Source organism: Mobula hypostoma, chromosome 9, assembly GCF_963921235.1.
Source record: "Mobula hypostoma chromosome 9, sMobHyp1.1, whole genome shotgun sequence".
NCBI lineage: Eukaryota > Metazoa > Chordata > Chondrichthyes > Myliobatiformes > Myliobatidae > Mobula > Mobula hypostoma.
Window position 1 is genome coordinate 145,966,318 of NC_086105.1, and position 24,115 is coordinate 145,990,432.

The 24,115-nt window shown below is 44.5% G+C and overlaps 1 protein-coding gene across 1 annotated transcript in view; it reads right to left on the reverse strand.

Moving 5' to 3' along the window:
• LOC134351414 (neuronal pentraxin-2-like) overlaps window positions 1–4,481 on the reverse strand; it is a 31,212-nt gene extending 26,731 nt beyond the window's left edge. Inside the window, exon 1 of the mRNA XM_063057516.1 lies at window positions 4,035–4,481. Coding sequence (XP_062913586.1) covers window positions 4,035–4,481 — 447 coding nt within the window. The remainder of the gene's footprint in view (window positions 1–4,034) is intronic.
• Window positions 4,482–24,115: the final 19,634 nt, after the last annotated feature.

A 24,115-nucleotide genomic window follows, 5' to 3' on the forward strand; every position in this document is an offset into this window, starting at 1 on the left:
TACATTGATTGTCTTTCAAATAAGTGATTCAACCTCAACTATTAATAGATGAGACTTTTTAAATTCAGACTTCTCTTCAAACCAAAGCTGTCAGTTTCAAACAACTTTTACAGTGAACTAAATGGCAAGAGTAGATTTGCAATAGTGCACACTCTTCTTCCATTGATAGCGAGAGTTAATTACAAACTAGTTGTTGCATACTAGACACAAGGGATTCTGCAGATGTTGGAAAACCAGAGCAACACACATACAAACACAAAATGCTGGAGGAACTCAGCAGGTTAGGCAGAGTCTGATGAAAGATCTCAAAAGGACTTGGCCTGAAAAGTCGACTGTTTATTCATTTTCATTGATGCTGCCTGACCTGCTGGGTTTCTCCAGCATTTTGTGTGTGGTACTATAGCTTTGTTGCTTGATAGTGTGCTGGCATAAGCAATGCATGGTATTAGATTGTTTTCTTTAATCTTTGCAAATGTGAAACCAATACCACTGAGGAAAAGGTGACTGGAATCCTCCATCTAGTTAATCTGATCAAACACTCTAGTAATCCCCATCCTCCCCATTACTCCAATCACTGCACAGTAAACATTTTAACCCACTTTTATAAAGCAACCTAGATTGTAAATACACACTGGTATTTATGTACGGCCTACTGCATATCTGTACTTTAACCTCTAATTTTATTTTTAAATAGTTCTTTATAAATGTTGAATGTTGTCATTTTTGTTACATGTCATACCCTGAGCAACATACCACAGCAAATCCCTACTACATGTCCACATGCACACTTTATTAGTTACACCTACTCATTAATGCAAATATCTAATCAGCCAATCATGTGGCAGCAACTCAATGCATAAAAGCATGCAGACATAGTCAAGAGGTTCAGATGTTGAACCAAATATCAGAATGGGGAAAAATGTGATCCAAAATGACTTTGACCATGGGATGCTTGTAGATGGCAGATGGGATAGTTTGAGTATCTCAGAAAGTGCCGATCTCCTGGAATGTTCCTGCACAACAATCTCTAGAGTTCTCAGAGAGTGGTGCAAAAAAAAAAAAAATCCAGTTCAGGCAAAAATATCTTGCAAATGAGGTGTCAGAAGAGAATGGCTAGTCTGGTTCAAGCTGACAGGAAGGTGACAGTAATTCAAGTAACCATACACTACGACAGTGGTGTGCAGAAGAACATCTCAATGAACCTTAAAGCAGATGGGCTATAGCAGCAGAAGACCATGAATATACACTCAGTGGACACTATTATGTACAGGAGATTCCTAATAAAGTGGCCACTGATTGCATATACAGCAAATAAAGTAGATCCTGGATCCTTGACAGAAGCAGGCTGAATTGTAACTTTCAAAAGGAAGTTGAATAAATATTTAAAGAGGAGAGAATTCACAGGATGAAGAAAATTGTACAGGGAATAAGGTCTAACTTGAAACAGTCTTCAAAGTAGTAGCTCAGGGGAAATCTGCTCATTTGTCTCCTATCCTGGACGCATGTTTTGATTAATGTAGATACGTAACTGTGATTAAATCACTATCACTGATAGGAGTGCTGAGCATCGCATCAGTGGAGATACAAAACTAATTAGAGGAAATAAGTTTTGTCCAATATTGAAGCCTGATATAGCTTTGGCCACATCATTACTGCCTATTTCGGTCACTGTCATTAATACATCATCCACGCCCCCGAGATGGCCCAAGGCAAAGGCATTAGTCTTAACCAATGTTCTTTCCCAAGATATTGGTGCTGGCTAATATGTTCTGACTGACTGAACATTCAGTTCCTTTATATTCACCTTACTTAAAGCATTAAATAACAAAATTTATAATGTACTCTATAAGCTCCCTCTCCCCACACCTTGAATCATTCCAGCATTCGCTCCCAAGGAGACAACCTGGATTGTGTTCAACTTGTGCAAAATGGGGAAACTACTCAGGCTTGTTCTTGCAGAAACAGTGCTCTAGGACAATGTCCCTGCACCATCAATCTATAGTTCATGACACGTAGGAACATAGGGTATCTTGCTTTTTTCTATTATTTGCTTGTGAATGTATATCTTTCTGCTATCAGAATTGCACATTGTATGCTGTATGTGACTGTTGGTACAGTGTATTGCACCTTGGCCCCAGAGAAACGCTTCATTTGGCTGTATTCATGTATATGGTTGAATGGAAATCAAACTCGATTTCCTGTTGGAGTCACCTTATATACAGATGCTCCTGTACCTAGCAACACTTAATGTACATATTCTCAGTCTATGTTTGACAAGTAAATCTTATTGTACTTGCACTACTGTGTGAAAGTCTTGGCCACATACATATAGCTAGGGTGCACAGTACTGTAGCAATTTTATGTATTATACTGTACAGCTGCTGCAAAAAAAAAAACCTTGGCATATCTGAGTGATAAACCTGGTTCTGATATGGGTCTCTATTATGGACTGAAAGCAGGGAGAGGGGAGAGAGCAGGAAGCACCAGAGAGACATTTCTGTATTGATCAATAAACCAATTGCTTGGAATCAAATGAACTTGCCTAGTCTGCACCCATGCCACCCCACCCCTGCCTCTTCTCCTCTGCCATCTTTGCAACACCAACACCCTCTTAGAGTGCTCCACTCACACCACTCCCAACTTCATTTGCTCCAATCAGATTTACAAACTCTCTCCACTCATTGATAAATACAGTACTGTGCAAAAGTCTTAGGCACCCTAGCTATATATGTGCCCAAGACTTTTATACAGTACTGTATATTAATTGTGTGTTTTATTGTATTCTTTATGCTTATTGTGTTTTTTATGCTGTGTTGGATCTGGAGTAACAATCAATTTGCTCTCCTTTACACTTGTGTACTGACAAATCTTGAACTGTATTTCAAGATGAACGCTGGCGAGAGTGATAAAGGTCTGAATGGGACCAAATGCAAACCTTCCTCTACTAAGAGGAACGTGAGGAGCAACATTTTTCCGCTCAGATTATGGTCCGTATATGAAATGAACGGCCAGAGGAATTGATTGAGGTAGATACAATAACGATACTTAAATTGCACTGGACAGGTGCATGGATATGAAAGATTTAGAGAGATATAGGCCAAACGCAAGAAATTACGATTAACTTAGACGAGCACTTTGGTCGGCATGGGTAAGGTGTGACTTTGATCGATTCGATTCGTCTCCGAAGTGGTCTGAGGTTTCAGGACCAAGGAGAGCTCCGATGCGGGTGAGTGAAATCGGTACCAAGGACAGTTCATTAACTCCGCCCAGAAATACAAGACTTTGCGATCCACGATATCATTGACGACTTAAATATCTAGCTATGTTAATCCTGCGCAGTAGCACAGGGATATAGCTTTCTATAGCTCGCCCAGATGCTCCACCATCCCCACGGGGGTACTTCAAATTCCAATCCCTTTGGGGTGAAATAATTCCGCTTCAGATCTCCTGCTAAACCTCTTACCTCTACTTTAAATCCTCTGTTGGGGGGGGGGAAGAAGAGGAGTTACGTACAATGTACAGTTCGTATGCCCCTCAATTTTGTCTTCCTCTGTCAATTTCCTCCCGCGCCCCCCCCCCGAATTCCAGACGCCGGGATTCTGAAATAAAAAGTATTCCCTGGTTTCTCATGACAAAACAACTAATTCTATCTCTCCCCAGAGATGGTCCCTGGTCTAATGAGTATTTCCATTTTGTATAAATTTCAGATTTTGTGGAGTTTATACAGCGTGATGTTCCGTTCTCCGGGGAGCAAGGCTGGTTTTAATCCTAGGGGTACTCAGTACGTAGAAAAATTCATTTTGCTGGAGCCGATTCGGTATCAGAGATCGGAAGGGGTCGGGGTAACAGGCAGCCTTTTTTTTGGTGGGACATCCCGGTGTGGAAAACCCAGGGCGAAATCTGAGCCCCTGATCAATCTCCAGCCAGCAGATAGTTCTAAAAAAAAAGACATTGGTCTCCCTTCACGAAAGGGAGGGGTAAGGCAGAAACTGCAAGTGTGGTCCGAGCGGTCTCATATCCCACCTGGAACTTACCTCCAAGTTGCCGAGTCTATCTTTCAGAGTCTGTATGGTCCGGCCCAAGTGGTCGACCAGTTTGCCGTGGTCTCTGGGGAGATCGCCCATCGTGTCCTTGCCGTGCATCCGGTCGAACAGCTTCCTCCGGCCTCCCTTGTTCTTAGCTTCCATTTGGGAGCTCTCGCACCGGCTCAGTTTGCCGGTCAGCTCCTTGATGGTCTCCTTCTGGTGACTGAGGGTGTCTTTCTGCTGCAGGATGGTCTCCCTCAGCTGCATCACCGTGGCACGCAGGTCTTGCTCCTGGGACGAGCCCACCTGTATGGGCATTGGTGGCACCGGGCAGGTCGGGTCCGCGTCCAGGGGGATGGAGGTGCAGACAAACCGGGTGGCCTGTGTGTCTTGGCCGGGGGCCGAAGAGCCTCTGCTGGCGACCAGGACAAAGGTTGCGGCGAGCAAGGCCAGCATGTTGGGAGGAGGGGGCTGGGGAAAGCAAGTTAGCAATTCACCTGGCTGTGGGCGATGAAAGGAGGTCGCAATTGAGGAGCGCGGGAGAAATCTCACCGAGTAATGCTCTTGGCGCCTTCAGCCGAGCCTATTTATTGGTGGCGAATGATTCTACGTCAGCTGGTCTCCAAGCAATGAGCGAGGTTCAGACACTCCAGGCTCCGCCCCCGTGTCAATTTCCACACTGGCATTCAGAATACCGGTGTACCGGTGTGCGAGAGGTGGGTCCCCGTGCTCCAGGTCCCGATGGAGACTGGACCTGCTGTCTTATTCATCCCAGCCCTTCCAGAATCGGCGAAAAACGTGGCGGAGCTGACGTCTTTTCTCCATTAGACGCGGCTGGGATCGCTTGCTGTCCGTTGAATGAAGGATCGCCCGGGGGGAGTCGATTGTAACTTGGCACACACACACACGGACCTGTTAATGGGCTAAAGGTTACCTGGTGAGGCAGCGGATCTGTACTGAATTTAACCAGGTGCTGGCGGTGGTGGTGGTGGTGGTTTGGGGGGCGGGCAGTAACCTAATCAAGCAAAGATAGAGTTGCGTGGCCTTTTGGCCCATCTGACAGAACACAGAACAGGAACAGGCCCCTCGGCCCACAGTGTTGTGCCGAACCAAATAAATTAGTTGCCAATTGACCAACTAAGCAAACCCTTTCTACCTACACCACGTCTATAACCCTCCGTTTGCCTCACATTCATGTGTCTATCAATGGCCGTGCCGACCAAGTTGACTACCTGAGCTAGTTTTATTTACCAGTTTGGTCCGTATCCCTCTAAACCCGGGGTTCCCTGCCTGGGGCTCACCGTCCCTTTGCTTAAAGATATTGGTCCATGGCATAAAACATTTGGGAACCCCTGCTCTAAACCTTACCCATACATGTGCTTGTCTAAATATCTTTTAAGCGTCGAAATTGTACTCGCCTCTACAGCTCGTTCCCTATACCCACCGCCGTGTGTGTGAAAAAAATGCCCCTGCAGATCTCGTTTAAATCTCAACTAAAACCTGTGTGTTTGTATTATTCACATTATCTATGCCCCCTTGTGGTTTTATAAATCTCTGTAAGGTCACCCTTCAGCATCCTACACTCCAGGGAGGAAAACGTATCCAGCCTCCGTTTATAGCTTGAACCTTCCAGTCCTGGTAACATCCTCGTGAATCTTTTTAGCGCCCTTTCCAGTTTAATGACATCCTTCCTAGAGCTAATTCAGATTCAATTATTTATCACATGAACAATATGTTGAAACATACAGTGAAATGCAATACACACAGTCTGCAGGAGGAGCTCAGCAGGTCAGGCAGCATATATGGATGAGAATAAGCCACTGATGTTTGGGGCCAGAACCCTTCATTGTGACTCATGAAGGGTTTCAGTCTGAAATGTCAACTGTTTATCCCCATCTATAGATGCTGCCTGACCTGCTGAGCTCCTCCTGCCGATTGTGTGTATTGCTCTAGATTTCCGGCATCTGCAGTACCTCTTGTGCCTATACAAGGCAATGCATTGTTTCTGTTAACAACCACCTAAGGATGTGTCAGGGGCAGCCCACAAGTGTTCTGGTGCCAATGATCACAATGCTACTACTGTTATTACTACTACTACAAAATTCTGCAAATGTGCTAGCACAAACAACATGTAGTTCCATTATGGCATCCCAATTCCTGCCCTCAGTGCCGTTACCAATAAAGACAAGTATGCCAAATGTCTTCTTCACCATCAGGAAAATCTGTACCTGTACCCCTAGGTGTCTCTGTTCTACAGCAATCTCCTGAGATGCAAATTGTCCAGAGAAAAGTTCTCATGGGATTTTGTCTTATGTCTGCAATACGGTTAATGCTCAGAATTTGTGAAGGGGTATTATCGATACCCGAGATAAGAGTCTGTTAAAGGTCATCTTCTATTGAAGAATTACTTTTTTTCCTAAGGATCTCCATACTAGTTGTTCATTGCTAAACCAGCCATATGACTTGTGTTTCTGGATTGAGGAGAGCCAGTAATCTGGGGTGGGCTTAATAAACTCCTTGAGTGGGAGACCTTGTGTTCTAGGATTAGGAAGACCTTGTCTTCTCAGGGTGGGAGGACACTGACTTCCCAGGCTTGGGTACCTGGTGTTCTAGAGGTAGGAAACGTAATGATCTTAGTGTGAGGAGGTATTAGACTCTGTGGTTAGATTGTTGGAGCTCTCTGCAGGGGATGAACACATTTTCTGGTTGGATTGATAGTACTTCTGGGGTGAAGTGATTGCTTACTTAGTCATGTTGGGGAAATCGTGTATTCTCAGGGTTGGTAAAACCATCAGCTTCAAGGTTCTAAGTACTGTGCATTCAGAGCTGCTCTTCTGCACACCACTGTTGTAACAAGTGGTATTTAAGTTACTGTTGACTTCCTGTCGGTTTGAGTCAGTCTGGTTAGTCTCCTCTGACCTCTCTCATTAACAAGGCGTTTTCACCCACAACTCTGCCACCCACTGGGTGACCTTTGTTTTTCACACTATCCTCATGAAAATCCCAGAAGGTCAGCAGTTTCTCAGATACTTAATCCATCCTATCTGACACCAACAATCATTCCACAGTCAAAGTCACTTAGATCACATTTCTTCCTCATTCTGAGGTTTGGTCTGAGCAACAACTGAACCTCCTGACGATGTCTGCATGATTTTATGCATTTGTTTGCTGCACATGATTAGCTGATTAGATATTTGCATAAATGAGCAAGTGTACGGGTGTACCTAATAAAGTGGCCATCGCATGTAGATTCTCTGGGTGTGAGAGCTTTAGGTCTAAAGGTGAGGAGAACATGTATCAAACATAGAACACTACAACACAGTAAAAACCATTTTGTCCTATCCAAGATCAATGTAACCCTTCCACCCTACATAGCCCTCCACTTTTCTATCATCCATCCTCAGTACTTTTATCTATTTGGAGCGTGGGTGAGGTGGAGGGGTTCTTCGTGTTCTCAGGAAGGGCTTACCTGCATTGCTGAAGTGGGGTGTGTTATGTTGTAGGGTGGGGGTCCGAGGAGACCAAGTAAGAACGTAAGAGTAGAAACAGAAGTAAGCCTTCCAGCTCTGTGAGTCTATGGTCTGTTTACCCTAGCAACATTCTCCATCACCATCTTCACATCTCTTCAACCCTTTAATATCCAGAAATATACAAATCTGTTGACTGTGCTTTCAGGGGAGAGATTTCCAAAGGATCTCCATTCTCTTAAAGATAAAGATTAACCTTATTTGTCACATTTACATTGACTCATTGAAAAGTACAGTGAAATGCGTCAACAACCAACGTATTTCGATTATGTGCTGGGGCAGCCTGCAAGTGTTGCCATGCGCCCGGTACCAACATAGCGTGCCCATATCACGTGTGTTGCTTTGGATTCACAGCATTTGCAGAATTCCTTGTGTTTATACCCACAAATTACGAACCCTTTCTATTCTGCACCAGCACCATAGCCCAATCTTGGTGTCATCTACAACCTGCTGATCCACTTTACCACTTTATCATCCAAATAATTAATATAATGATAAATGGCAAGGAACCCAACACTGATCCCTGTGACACACTACTAGTCACAGGTTTCCAGTCAGAGAGGCATCTATCTGCTATTACTCACTGGCTTCTCTCACTAAGCTGATGTTGAATCCAATTTACTACTTATCCAGAATGCAAACCTTGCAGACAAGCCTCCCATGAGAGCCTTTGTTAAAGACTTTGTGAACATCCATGTAGGTAATGTCTTTGGAGCGAAGGGGATGAGAGGTGACTTCACAGAGGTGTACAAGCTGATAAGAGGCATAGAATGAGTAGACAGCCAGAGACTTTTCCCAGGTGAGAAATGACAGAATACAAGGGGGCATAATTTTAACGAGATTGGAGAAAAATATATGGAGGATGACAGAGGTAAGTACTATACTCAGAAAGTGGTGGGTGCAGGGAATATGCTGTCAGGGATGGTAGTAGAGCAAGGGTTCACAATTTTGTTTATGCCATGGACCCCCTACCATTAACCAATGTAATGGATGATAGAAAGATGGAGGGCTATGTGAGAGGGATGTGTTAGATTTATCTTAGGGGACAGTTCTGCACAACATTGTGGACCAAAGTGACTACATTATGCTGTAGTGTTCTATGTTTTGTTGGCATCCTTGTATATCCCTGTAGCCTCTTCAGTGCAATCACATCTCTCCTGTGGTGAAAAGATCAAAACTCTCCACAATACTCAAGCTGTACTACACTGGCATTGAATAATGTTCTACCCCATCCTTCCTGTTCATATATCTTTGCTTTGGCTAACGAAAGAAGCAATCTCATCTTTTCTAACCACATTATTGATCTGTTTTGTTATGCATCTGTTGTGTGGTGGAGAGTATATTGACTGGTTGCATCACAGCTTGGTATGGAAACATCAATGCCCTTGAAAAAGGAAAATCCTACAAAACGTAGTGGACACAGCCCAGTCCATCACAGGTAAAGCCCTCCCCACCATTGAGCACATTTACATGGAGCACTGTCCCAGGAAAGCAGCATCTGTCATCAGGGAACCCCACCACCCATGACATACTCTCTTCCCACTGTTGCCATCAGGAAGAAGGTACAGAAGCCTCAGGACTCGCACCACCATGTTCAGGAACAGTTAATACCCCTCAACCATCAGGCTCTTGAACCAGAGGGGATACTTTACTCAATTTCACTTGCCCCATCATAGAAATGTTCCCACAACCTATGGTCTCACTTTCAAGGACTCTTCATTTCATGTTCTTGATACTTATTGCTGATTTATTTTTATCACTATTATTTCTGTTTTTTAAAATTTCTTTTTGTATTTGCACAGTTTGTTGTCTTGCCCACTGGTTGTCTGCCCTATTGGTGCGGTCTTTCATTGATTCTATTATAGTTACTGGATTTATTCAATATGAATACTAGAAAATTAATCTCAAGGTTGTCTGTGGTGACATATATGTACTTTGATAATAAATTTACTTTGAACTTTGAACAGTCACTGTGATCTGTTCACCTCGCTGTATCTTTCCATTTATTTCCTGATATTGTTGCATTTCTGTGGATCGAATTTCTTTGCTACTTCTGTCTAACTGATCCATCTATCGCCACCCTTCACTGTCAAAAACTCTCCTTATTGTCAGCAATTATGCACACTGTACAGTTTCTTCAAATATTTTTATCACTCCCCTCCCACCCTCTTACATCAACTCAAAATCTTGCAATCTAAATCTATTACAAAAAGGAAGGGTTTGAGTATTAAACCCAGTGGAAATATGCTGCCAAAAGCTACATTCAACGTTTTAGGAACACCACCTTCCCCTCTGCCAGCAGGTTTCTAAATCCCATAAACACGACCTCAGTACTTGACTTTTGCGCTATTTATTTGTTTGGAGATACAGAGGGAACAGAGCCTTCTGACCCCCTGAGCCACACTACACAGCAACCCACCAATTTAGCCCTAGCCTAATCACGGGGTCTCAAACAAAAAAACGATAACCACACTCATCTATTGAGATGTTCCTACAACTAATAGTCTTACTTTAAGGACTTCTGTCTTGTTGTTTCATGCTCTCATTGTTTATTGCTATTTATTTATATTTGCGTTTTCACAGTTTTTTGTCTACTATGCTCTGCTTGATCTTTCATTGATCCTGTTATAGTTACTATTCAATAGATTTTCTGAGTATACCCAGAGGAAAAATAATCTCAAGGTTGTATGTGGTAACATATATGCACTCTGATAATAAAAATTACTTAGAACTTTGAAAGTTGAGTTACAATGATCAATTAACCTTCTAACTGGTGCATCTTTGGACTGTGGGAGGGAACCGAAGTGCCCAGAGGAAACCCACTCACTCAGTGGGTAAGCAAACAATATTTCTTTCAGAGGTCACCAGAATTGAAATCCAAACCTTGGTATGCCCCGAGCTGTCATAGCATCATGCTATTTGTAATTTATAGTAATCTTTATATTTTGCGCTTGTCGTCACCGATTGACTGGACTCTCACTCGTTCCTCAACCACACTTTATTCTGCTTGTGCACAAGGAGAACAGCTTGACCCTTGTCACCCACACTGTTCTGAAATCTGAACAGAGAAAGCCAATTTTATGGAGAATTGACTAGTGTTACCGATATTGACCATTTGGTAAACTGCGTATGTTCCAATTCCTTAATTGCAAGATCAATCACCATTCATAATGCAGGTGTTAAAAGTCAATAGAAACTACAAACTAACAGCTGATTAGTAAAGTGAAGTTAGTAAAGTAAAAGTCCATAGTTGGTGAGAGTCATAGCTGGGCACTTAAGTTTTCTATTACACCCTTGTCTCGGTACGCCAAAAAGCTTCAGTGTCCTGCTGTGCAAAGGGTAGCTATGCTCTTCAAAGATCTTTTTTAAAGACCTTTCTTGCTTGGGCTGTCTGTGCACTATCTGCACTTAATCCTTGCCCTGCCACCAACTTCCACACAATGCACAGCTGTCACAAAGCACCAAACATCAGGGTGACAATAAGCCTGATTCTCATTCTGATTGATCCGTTTACACACTCAGTGGGCACTTTATTAGGTTCATGGGAGTATGTCCCTGGTCTTCTGCTGCTGTAGCCCATCCATTTCAAGGTTCACCACTGTCGTAGCACATGGTTACTTGAGTTACTATCGCCTTCCTGTCAGCTTGAACCAGTCTGGCCATTCTCTTTGAACTCTCCCATTAACAAAGCATTTTTTGCACACAGAACTGCTGCTCACTGGATGTTTTTCTGTTTTTCATACCGTTCTCCGTAAAATCTATCGACTGTTCAGCATGAAAATCCCAGAAGATCAGCAGTTTCCATGATACTCAAGCCACCCTGTCTGGCACCAAGAATTATTCTACAGTCAAAGTCATTTAGATCACATTTCTTCCCTGTTCTGATGTTTGGTCTGAAAAATAACTGAACTTCTTGACCATGTCTGAATACTTTTATGCATTGAGCTGCTGCCACATAATTGGCTGATTAGATATTTGGATTAATGAGAAAATGCACGAGTGTACCTAATAAAATGTCCACTGAGTGTATAGCCTCAGTACTTCATCCGAGTAATTTATATAAATTATAAAAAGCTGGGCAACAGCAATAAATAGGTAAGGCTGCTGTTTATCGATCATAGCTCAGTATTCAACACCATCACCCCCTCAGTGCTGATCAACAAGATTCAAAGCCTAGGCCTCTGTAACTCCCTCTGCAACTAGATCCTCACCATCTGGGACATGCCCTCTTCCCATTACTACCACTGGGGAGGAGGTACAGGAAGACCCACATTCGATGTTTTATGAACACGTTCTTTCTCTCCACCATTAGACTTAAGAACAGTCCATTAATGCATGAACATCACCTCACTATTTGTCTTTTACACTATTTATTTATTTGTGTAACTTATAGTAATATTTATGTCTTACACTGTACTGATGCTGCAAATCAACAAAGTTCACAGCATAGGTAAGTGATTCTGGCTCTAGTTCTGATTCTGATTCTGTGACTGATTCATATTCTGATTCTGGATCCAGTTCTGTTCAGTTTCTGATTGATTCTGATTCTGAGTCCATTCCTGATTCTGGTTCTGGTTCTGATTCCATTTCTGATTCCAGTTCTGGTTCTGATTCCATTTCTGATTCTGGTTCTTGTTCTGATTCTGGTTTTGGATCCAGTTCTGGTTCAGTTTCTGATTGATTCTGATTCTGATTCTGATTCCATTCCTGATTCCATTTCTGATTCCGGTTCTGGTTCCGGTTCTGGTTTTGTATCTGGTTCTCTGTCTGGTTCCGTGTCTGGTTCTGATTCTGATTCTGATTCCATTTCTGATTCTGGCTCTGATTCTGATTCTGGTTCTGATTCTGGTTCTGGTTCCGGTTCTGATTCTGATTCTGGTTCAGATTCTGTTTCTGATTCTGGTTCTGATTCTTTAAGTTGCCAACACACTTCCTTTGGCTGAGCCAATTTTGGATTCTATTTGCAATGTTCATATCTCTTTCAAATCCCATCTGCCTTTCCCATTTTGACAGGCCTGTTACAGAGACATAGGTCATAGATTCATGTGAGCCCTCATGGTAAACCTTGAAGTCTGTAGCATAGAAGGCTATGGACCTAACGCAGGTAAATGGGATTAATGTAGACGTAAGAGCAACATAGACATCGTGGGATGAAGATCCTGTGCCTCTGAGCAGTGTGCATATAGGCCTCTTGGCCCAACCTGTCCATGCTGGCCACAGTGCCCAAACAGCTAGGCCCAAATTTCTGCATGAGCCCTCCAACCACTTCCCTTCCATGCACCTAACTAAGTGCTTCTTAAATGATACTATGATATCTCCCTCAACCACTTCCTTGTTCCAGTTACTCACCATCCTCTGTGTGAAAATGTTGCCCATCAGGTCACTTTTAAATCTTTCCCCTCTCACACCAAACCTATGCCCTGTAGTTTTGGACTCTTCTACCCCTGGGGAAGGATTGTTGCCGTTCACCTTATCTATGCCTCAGATAAATTTGAACATTATAAGGTCATCCCCTCAGCCTCCTACATCGTGGAATGAAGACACAGTTACAGGCTAGGGGTCAAAGCAACACTCACAACATGTTGCTTTGACCTCAGCATCTGCAGATTATTTTGTGTTTACAGGCTAGGGGACCTTCCATCTTCTTTGGTTTAAAAGGTCATTCTGTCCATTTAATTCAAGTCAAGTTAAGTCAAATTGGCATTTAACTATATACATCATATAAGATATATAGAAACGAGACAACGTTTCTCTGAAGCTGGGTGTAAAGCACAATAGTACACATAACACACATAAGACACGATAACTTATAGCTTATATTTCTGCATTCTCTGTAAGAAAGTTTGTGCGTTCTTCCCGTATGTGTGGGGGTTTCCTCTGGGTGCACCAGTTTCCTCCCATGGTCCAAAGATTTACTAGTTAGTAGGTTAATTAGTCATTGTAAATTGTTTATTTATTTACTTATTTATTGAAATCCCCTCCATTTAATGCTAGCCTAATCATGGGTCAATTTACAATGACCAATTAACCTACCAACCTGGACTGAGGGAGGAAACTGGAGCACCCAGAGGAAGCCCACACGGTCACAGGGAGAACATACAAACTGCTCCTTACGGGCAGTGGCGGGAATTGAACCCTGGTCGCTGGTACTGTAAAGCGTTGTCATAACCGTTACGTTACCATGCCGCTGCGAATAGGCTAAGGTTAAATAGGGTAGGTTGCTGGGCAATGTGGCTCGATGGGCTGGAAAGTCCTGTTCCACACTGCTTGTCTAAATTGATTAATTAATTAATTAAGATGGTGGTTGGGCCTCTCGGTTTAACAATCTCTTCCGTAGGGAGGAATCACAAAGCTGTGAGTTTGGTACAAAGTGATGCCCTTGGCTCAGGCCCATGCCCTTGGAGTGGGTGTTACACCCACAACATCTGACGCAGTCACAAGAAGAACAAGAGGACTACTCACTGAATCACAGTCGTCACCTTTGGAAGAGTTCTATGACTCTAAAATGAACATTACCATCACCCACTTCAGAATCACTTCACATTTTAATGACCCAACCCAGTGAAATAGCCTTAGTGATTTGCATTTTAAAAAATGTGGCAAATTAGCATAATCTCCAGTGATGCTGGCGCCAACTTAAAATATCTTCTCTGAGGTCACCTGAAGCAAAATCAGGCCATGGTGCCCCTTCATTTTCTGGCGATTTGACATCACAAAGGAGCAGCATCATGATTACCTCATGTGACCTTTCAGAATTGGATTTAGACTCTGTCATCCAGAGATAACAGAAGAATTAGCAGCCATCTGTGCAGCAGGCTCTCAGCGTCAGCTGGAGATTCTATCATATAAACATCTGACAGATCCATGCAAGATTCTTTTGCACACCGTGTGCTAATAGGACGACTGAATAAGAGAAAAACTGTTAAGCACGGATCTGCAGAAAGTAATTATTGAGTTAATGTTTCAAAATCAGATGTCTGCATCCTGGATATCAAGCCACACAGGACTAACGAGCCTCTATAGACGTACTCCTGATTGGTTGCACTGTGGTCTGATACAGCAATCCAAATGTGCCGGAATGTAAGAAGCTGCAGAGAACAGTGGACTCAGCCCAGTACATCACGGACTAATCCCTCCCCAACTTCCTTAGTATCAACAGGAGGAGCTCCTCACAGAGGCAGCATCCATCATCAAAAATTCCCCACCATCCGGACCATGCCATCTTCACACAGCGTCCATCATCAAATATTCCCCACCATCCGGACCATGCCATCTTCACACAGCGTCCATCATCAAAAATTCCCCACCATCCGGACCATGCCATCTTCACACAGCGTCCATCATCAAATATTCCCCACCATCCGGACCATGCCATCTTCACACAGCGTCCATCATCAAAGAGCTCCCACCATCCGGACCATGCCATCTTCACACAGCGTCCATCATCAAAGAGCTCCCACCATCCGGACCATGCCATCTTCACACAGCGCCCATCATCAAAAATTCCCCACCATCCGGACCATGCCATCTTCACACAGCGTCCATCATCAAAGAGCTCCCACCATCCGGACCATGCCATCTTCACACAGCGCCCATCATCAAAAATTCCCCACCATCCGGACCATGCCATCTTCACACAGCGTCCATCATCAAAGAGCTCCCACCATCCGGACCATGCCATCTTCACACAGCGTCCATCATCAAAGAGCTCCCACCATCCGGACCATGCCATCTTCACACAGCATCCATCATCAAATATTCCCCACCATCCTGACCATGCCATCTTCACACAGCGTCCATCATCAAAAATTCTCCACCATCCGGACCATGCCATCTTCACACAGCGTCCATCATCAAAGAGCTCCCACCATCCGGACCATGCCACCTTCACACAGCGTCCATCATCAAATATTCCCCACCATCCGGACCATGCCATCTTCACACAGCGTCCATCATCAAAAATTCCCCACCATCCGGACCATGCCATCTTCACACAGCGTCCATCATCAAAAATTCCCCACCATCCGGACCATGCCATCTTCACACAGCGTCCATCATCAAATATTCCCCACCATCCGGACCATGCCATCTTCACACAGCGTCCATCATCAAATATTCCCCACCATCCGGACCATGCCATCTTCACACAGCGTCCATCATCAAAGAGCTCCCACCATCCGGACCATGCCATCTTCACACAGCGTCCATCATCAAAAATTCCCCACCATCCGGACCATGCCATCTTCACACAGCATCCATCATCAAAGAGCTCCCACCATCCGGACAATGCCATCTTCACACAGCGTCCATCATCAAAGAGCTCCCACCATCCGGACCATGCCATCTTCACACAGCATCCATCATCAAAGAGCTCCCACCATCCGGACAATGCCATCTTCACACAGCGTCCATCATCAAAGAGCTCCCACCATCCGGACCATGCCATCTTCACACAGCGTCCATCATCAAAGAGCTCCCACCATCTGGACCATGCCATCTTCACACAGCGTCCATCATCAACGAGCTCCCACCATCCGGACCATGCCATCTTCACACAGCGTCCATCATCAAAAATTCCCCACCATCTGGACCATGCCATCTTCATACAGCGTCCATCATCAACGAGCTCCCACCATCCGGACCATGCCATCTTCACACAGCGTCCATCATCAAATATTCCCCACCATCCGGACCATGCCATCTTCACACAGCGTCCATTATCAAAGAGCTCCCACCATCCGGACCATGCCATCTTCACACAGCGTCCATCATCAAATATTCCCCACCATCCGGACCATGCCATCTTCACACAGCGTCCATCATCAAATATTCCCCACCATCCGGACCATGCCATCTTCACACAGCGTCCATTATCAAAGAGCTCCCACCATCCGGACCATGCCATCTTCACACAGCGTCCATCATCAAAGAGCTCCCACCATCCGGACCATGCCATCTTCACACAGCGTCCATCATCAAAGAGCTCCCACCATCCGGACCATGCCACCTTCACACAGTTTCCATCATCAAAGAGCTCCCACCATCCGGACAATGCCATCTTCACACAGCGTCCATCATCAAAAATTCCCCACCATCCGGACCATGCCATCTTCATACAGCGTCCATCATCAACGAGCTCCCACCATCCGGACCATGCCATCTTCATACAGCGTCCATCATCAAATATTCACCACCATCCGGACCATGCCATCTTCATACAGCGTCCATCATCAAAGAGCTCCCACCATCCGGACCATGCCATCTTCACACAGCGTCCATCATCAAAAATTCTCCACCATCCGGACCATGCCATCTTCACACAGCATCCATCATCAAAGAGCTCCCACTATCCGGACCATGCCACCTTCACACAGCGCCCATCATCAAAGAGCTCCCACTATCCGGACCATGCCATCTTCACACAGCGCCCATCATCAAAAGTTCCCCACCATCCGGACCATGCCATCTTCACACAGCGCCCATCATCAAAGAGCTCCCACCATCCGGACCATGCCACCTTCACACAGCGTCCATCATCAAAGAGCTCCCACCATCCGGACCATGCCATCTTCACACAGCGTCCATCATCAAAAATTCTCCACCATCCGGACCATGCCATCTTCACACAGCGTCCATCATCAAATATTCCCCACCATCCGGACCATGCCATCTTCACACAGCGTCCATTATCAAAGAGCTCCCACCATCCGGACCATGCCATCTTCACACAGCGTCCATCATCAAAGAGCTCCCACCATCCGGACCATGCCATCTTCACACAGCGTCCATCATCAAAGAGCTCCCACCATCCGGACCATGCCACCTTCACACAGCTTCCATCATCAAAGAGCTCCCACCATCCGGACAATGCCATCTTCACACAGCGTCCATCATCAAAAATTCCCCACCATCCGGACCATGCCATCTTCATACAGCGTCCATCATCAACGAGCTCCCACCATCCGGACCATGCCATCTTCATACAGCGTCCATCATCAAATATTCCCCACCATCCGGACCATGCCATCTTCATACAGCGTCCATCATCAAAGAGCTCCCACCATCCGGACCATGCCATCTTCACACAGCGTCCATCATCAAAAATTCTCCACCATCCGGACCATGCCATCTTCACACAGCATCCATCATCAAAGAGCTCCCACTATCCGGACCATGCCACCTTCACACAGCGCCCATCATCAAAGAGCTCCCACAATCCGGACCATGCCATCTTCACACAGCGCCCATCATCAAAAGTTCCCCACCATCCGGACCATGCCATCTTCACACAGCGCCCATCATCAAAGAGCTCCCACCATCCGGACCATGCCATCTTCACACAGCGTCCATCATCAAAAATTCTCCACCATCCGGACCATGCCATCTTCACACAGCGTCCATCATCAAAAATTCCCCACCATCCGGACCATGCCATCTTCACACAGCATCCATCATCAAAGAGCTCCCACCATCCGGACCATGCCATCTTCACACAGCATCCATCATCAAAGAGCTCCCACTATCCGGACCATGCCATCTTCACACAGCGCCCATCATCAAAAGTTCCCCACCATCCGGACCATGCCACCTTCACACAGCGTCCATCATCAAAGAGCTCCCACCATCCGGACCATGCCACCCTCACACAGCGTCCATCATCAAAAGTTCCCCACCATCCGGACCATGCCATCTTCACACAGCGCCCATCATCAAAGAGCTCCCACCATCCGGACCATGCCACCTTCACACAGCGTCCATCATCAAAAGTTCCCACCATCCGGACCATGCCATTTTCACACAGCGCCCATCATCAAAGAGCTCCCACTATCCAGACCATGCCACCTTCACACAGCGTCCATCATCAAAGAGCTCTCACCACCCGGACCATGACATCTTCTTACAGCGTCCATCACCAAGGAGGCCCCACTATCCACACCATGCCATCTTCTCACAGTTACCATCAGGCAGAAGGTACAGAAACCTGAAGCCCCATTCTTCAAGAACAGATACTCCCCTTCAATCATTCGGTTCTTGAACCAATTGGCACAACCCTCATGACTACAGTTTAGCATCACTACCACTACTTTGATCACTTTGAACTAAAATTGACTTTTTTTTTGTTTTGATTGTGTTCTTTCTTTTAAGCATTGTGCTTAATTTATGTTTTTCTTGTGAATGCTGCTTCAAAGTTCAAAGTAAATTTTATGATCAGAGTACATACATGTCATCACATACAGCCCTGAGATTCTTTTTCCTGCGGGCATACTCATCAGATCTATAGAATAGTAATGAGAACAAGATCAATGAAAGATCAAGTAGACAACAAACTGTGCAAATACAGTATAAATAAATAGCAATAAATAACAAGAGCATGAAATAACAAGATAAAGAGCCCTTAAAGTAAAATCATTGGTTATGAGAACATCTCAATAGATGAGTTCAGTTCTCCCCTTTCAAGAGCCTTGGGAGGAGGTAACTGTTCTTGAATCTGGTGCTTACATGACACTATGCGTCTGTGATGCTACTGAGTAAGTTTTTTCATTGGACCTGTGCATATGTACTGGAGTATACTGTATAGCAATAAACTTAACTTTGGCTTTGACTTAATTAATATTATGTTGACTAGAATAATAACATTGCTTTACTTATTTCTGTCATATAAGATACCGATTCTGATTCTGGGTATATACAGTAAATCTCTATTCAAATTAATTCACTTGCACTGGTTAACTGTCGTCAGTCGGATCCCTTGTAAGCCTAATCACAAATCCAGACTGAAGACTGAGTCATCAGCAGCATCAGTTCGATTTCTAGTTCTCATTTTATCTCCAATGAAATAACGAAAGCATTGATTTATTGTAATACACACACACACACACACACACACACACACACACACACACACACACACACACACACTCAAAATCAGAAACAAATAAATTCTGGAGATGCTGGAAATCCAGAAAAACACACACAAAATGCTGGAGGTCAGGCAGCAACTATGGAAATGAATAAACAGTCAATGTTTGAGGCCGAGACCTTTCCTCAGGGCTGGAAAGGAAGGGGGAAGATGCCAGAATAAAATGGTGGGGCGAGGGGAAGGAGGATGGATATGTAAAGCCAGGTGAGTGGGAAAGGTAAAGGGCTGGAGAGGAAGGAATCTGATAGGAGATGAGAGTGGAGCACAGGAGAAAGGGGATGGGACCCAGTGGGAGGTGATAGGCAGCTGAGAAGAGGAAAGAGGACAGAGTAGGGAATAGAAGAAGAGAGAAAGGGGAGGGAAAATTTGATTTTAGCAGGAGAAATTAATGTTCATGCCATCAAGTTGGAGGCGACCCAGACAGAATGTAAGATCTTGTTCCTCCATCCTGATGGCGGCCATGTCATGGCACAGCTGGAGGCCATGGACCGACATGTTGGAGCGAGAATGGAATGGGAATTAAAATGTTTATCCACTGGGATGGAGCGGAGCTGCTCGATGAAGCAGTCCTCCAACTTACGACAGGTCTCACCAATGTAGAGGAGGCCGCATTGGGAACACCGGACACAGTGGACGAACCGGACAGATTTGCTGGTGAACACGAAGTTCTGGAAGAACTCAGCAGCTCAGGCAGCATCTGTGGAAAGGAATAAAGAGTCAATGTTTCAGGCCATTCTTTCCATAGAAGCTACCTAACCTGCTGAGTTCCTTAAGCATTTTGTGTATGTACAGTAAAGGATAGTGTCCAACCATCAGTAAATCAATGAGGAGATTCTGCAGATGCTGGAAATCAAGAGTAACACACTCACAAAATGCTGAAAGAACTCAGCAGCTCAGGCAGCGTCTGTGGACAGGAATTAACAGACAATGATTTGGGCTGAGACCCTTCATATTCTACGTTCTATGATGTAATTGCAGTGGTTGTTGACCTCAGAATTGGAATCAGGTTTAATATCACTGGCATATGTCGTGAAATATGTTGTTTTACTATATGAAGTACTGCAAATTGGTTAAAGTAGGAAGGTGGTTGGGAAACAGAAATAAGAGTCCCTTAGCTCTGTATTAGCTCAGTAGTATTAGGTGTTATTTGGTAAATGGAAAGACATAAAATACAATACCTAAATGTCTTAGGTACCTTAGCTACGTATATGTGCCTAAGACTTCTGCACAGTAGTGTATAAAAAAATAAATTAGGTAATTAGCGCAAAAAGAGAGCAGAAAAGATATCAAGGAAGTGTTCATAGGTTCATTGTCCATTCAGAAATCTAAAGGCGGAGGGGAAGAAACTGTTCCTGAAATGTTAAGTGTATATCTTCAGGCTCCTGTACCTCCACTCTGTAAGAAGGGAGAGAGACAGAAGAATGGAAATTATAGGCCAGTTGGTCTGAGCTCAGTGGTTGGGAAGATGTTGGAGTCCGCCAGAGAAAGCAGGATCTCCCAGTGGCCACACATTTTAATTCCACGTCCCATTCCCATTCTGACATGTCTATCCACGGCCTCCTTTACTGTAAAGATGAAGCCACTCTCAGGTTGGAGGAACAACACCTTATATTCCATCTGGGTAGCCTCCAACCTGATAGCGTGAATATTGACTTCTCAAGCTTCCACTAATGCCCCACCTCCCCCTCGTACCCCATCCGTTATTTATTTATATACACAAATTCTTTTTTTCTCCCTCTGTCCCCCTCACTATACCCCTTGCCCATCCTCTGGTTTTTCCCCCCTCCCCCTTTTCTTTCTCCCCGGGCCTCCTGTCCCATGATCCTCTCATATCCCTTTTGCCAATCAACTGTCCAGCTCTTGGCTCCATCCCTCCCCCTCCTGTCTTCTCCTATCATTTTGGATCTCCCCCTCCCCCTCCAACTTTCAAATCCCTTACTCACTCTTCCTTCAGTTAGTCCTGACGAAGGGTCTCGGCCCAAAACATCGACTGTACCTCTTCCTAGAGATGCTGCCTGACCTGCTGCGTTCACCAGCAACTTTTATGTGTGTTGCTTGAAGATGTTGGAGTTGATTGTTAAGGACGTGGTTTCAGGGTACTTGGAGGCACATGATAAAATAGGCCACAGTCAGCATGGTTTCATCAAGGGAAAATCTTGCCTAACAAATCTGTTGGAATTCTTTGAAGAAATAACAAGCAGGATAGACAAAGGAGAATCGGTTGATGTTGTGTACTTGGATTTTCAGAAGTCCTTTGATAAGGTGCTGCTCATGAGGCTGCTTAACAAGCTATGGGCTCATGGTATTACGGAAAAGATTCTAACATGGATAAAGCAGTGGCTGATTGGCAGGAGGCTAAGGAATAAAGGGAGCCCTTTCTGGTTGGCTGCCGACAACCAGTTGTGTTCCACAGGGGTCTGTGTTGAGACCAATTTGTTTTACATTAACGATTTGAATGATGGAATTGATGGCTTTGTTGCCAAGTTTGCAGACAATACCAAGATAGGTGGAGGGGCAGGTAGTTTTGAGGAAGTAGTGAGGCTACAGAAGGACTTAAACAGATTAGGAGGATGGGCAAAGAAGTGACAGATAGAATACAGTGTCAGGAAGTGCATGGCCATGCACTTTGGTAGAAGAAAGGGTTGACTATTTTCTAAGTGTAGAGAAAATACAAGAAAAACTGAGGTGCAAAGGGACTTGGGAGTCCTTGTACAGATTACCTGAAGGTTAGTTTGCTGGTAGAGTCTGTGGAGAGGAAGACAAATGCAATGTTAGCATTCATTTCAAGAGGACTAGAATATAAAAGCAAGGATGTAATCTTGAGGATATATAAAGCACTGGTGAGGCCTCACTTGGAGTATTGTGAGCAGTTTTGGCTCCTTATCTTAGAAAGGATGTGCTGAAACTGGAGAGGGTTCAAAGGAGGTTCACGAAAATGATTCCAGGATTGAACAGCTTGTCACATGAAGAGTATTTGATGGCTTGGGCCTATATTCACTCAGATTCAGAAGAATGAGGAGTACTACTACTACGTCGACTCAGGCCTAGGGGGTGACCTAATTGAAACCTATCGAATGGTGGAAGGACTTGATAGAGTGGATGAGGAGAGGATGTTTCCTATGATGCGAGTGTCTAAGACTAGAGGACACAACCTCAAAATAGTGGGCTGTCCTTTTAGAACAGAGATGTGGAGGAATTTCTTTAGCCAGAGAATGGTGAGTCTGTGGAATTCATTGCCAAGGGCAGCAATGGAGGCCAAGAATTTATGTATATTTAAAGTAGAGGTTGATAGATTCTTAATTGGTCAGGGCATGAAGGGATACGGGAAGGAAGATAAGAGATTGGGGCTGAGAGGAAAAATGGATCAGCCATAAAGAAATGGCAGAGCAGACTCCATGGGCCAAAATGGCCTAATTCTGCTCCACATTTTATGATCTCTTATGGTCTCCTCCTTGATGTTAACAATGAGAAGGGGGCATCCTGGGTGATGAGGGTACTGATGGGTGCCACCTTTTAAAGACATCGCCTTTTGAAGGTGTCCCGAATGCTGGGGAGGCTAATACCCATAATGGAGCTGGCTGAGTTTACAACTTTCTGCAGCTTTTTCTAATCCTGTGCATTATCTCCCACCTGCCCCTCCATACCGGATGGTGATGCAACCAGTTGGAAGGCTGTCCACGGTACATCTGTTGAAATTTGCGAGTGTCTTTGGTGACATACCAAATCTCCTCAAACTCTTAATGAAATATAGCTGCTGTCATGTCTGCTTTGTAACTGCATCGATACGTTGGGCCCAGGATAGATCCTCAGAGATGTTGACGCCCAGGAACTTGAAACGGCTCACCACTTATCTGCTCAAATAAACTTTGCTGATTCATCTGTTCTTTGTGGGTCCCGCTTCAAAGTTCAAAGTAAATTCATTATCCGTACATATATGTGAGTTGGAACTCTGTTGTGGCACCTTGGCCGCAGGTATACAGAAAGTCTGGTCAAAGTCAAAATCTGCCTGGTGTCGTGGAAAAGGTTTGCAGCAGACTGTCTTGAAGAACAGATGCCTCCACCAAGAGTGTGAATGTCAGAAGTGCATTAGATGTTGACAGAGCAAAGTGTCAGAGCTCAGTCACGAGAGCAGTGGGTGAATCAGATAGATCTGATGGAAGACATAGCAACGTAACGCTCGCGAACATGATTACCACAGTCATCCAGGACAGTTTTCATGGATATCTTCATGACCATCTTCACTCCTTAGCCATGATTCTTCACATGATGGTTTCCATAGCAACAATGTGATTCAGTCCTAGCAATCAGAGTTCAGTGTTAAACTGAAACTGCAACTCCCTGTGTTATACAATTACTAAATGTTTGCTTCAACAACTCAAACCTCAATAAGTTGTGGATGGGATTCCCTTAATCACCCTGGTGAGGATAGCCATGGTGTCAAAGAAGGATACAGCACAGTTCCCTTCAGAACACACCAACCATCAACCAGCCGTTTGTACTGGAGCATAGAACAGCAGAGCACAGCAACGGGCTCTTTGGCTCACAATGTCTGTGCTGAAAATTATGACAAACATAACTAAATCGTTTCTGTCTGTATATGATCCGTATCTCTCTGTTCCCTGTATATTCAATTCCAATCACTC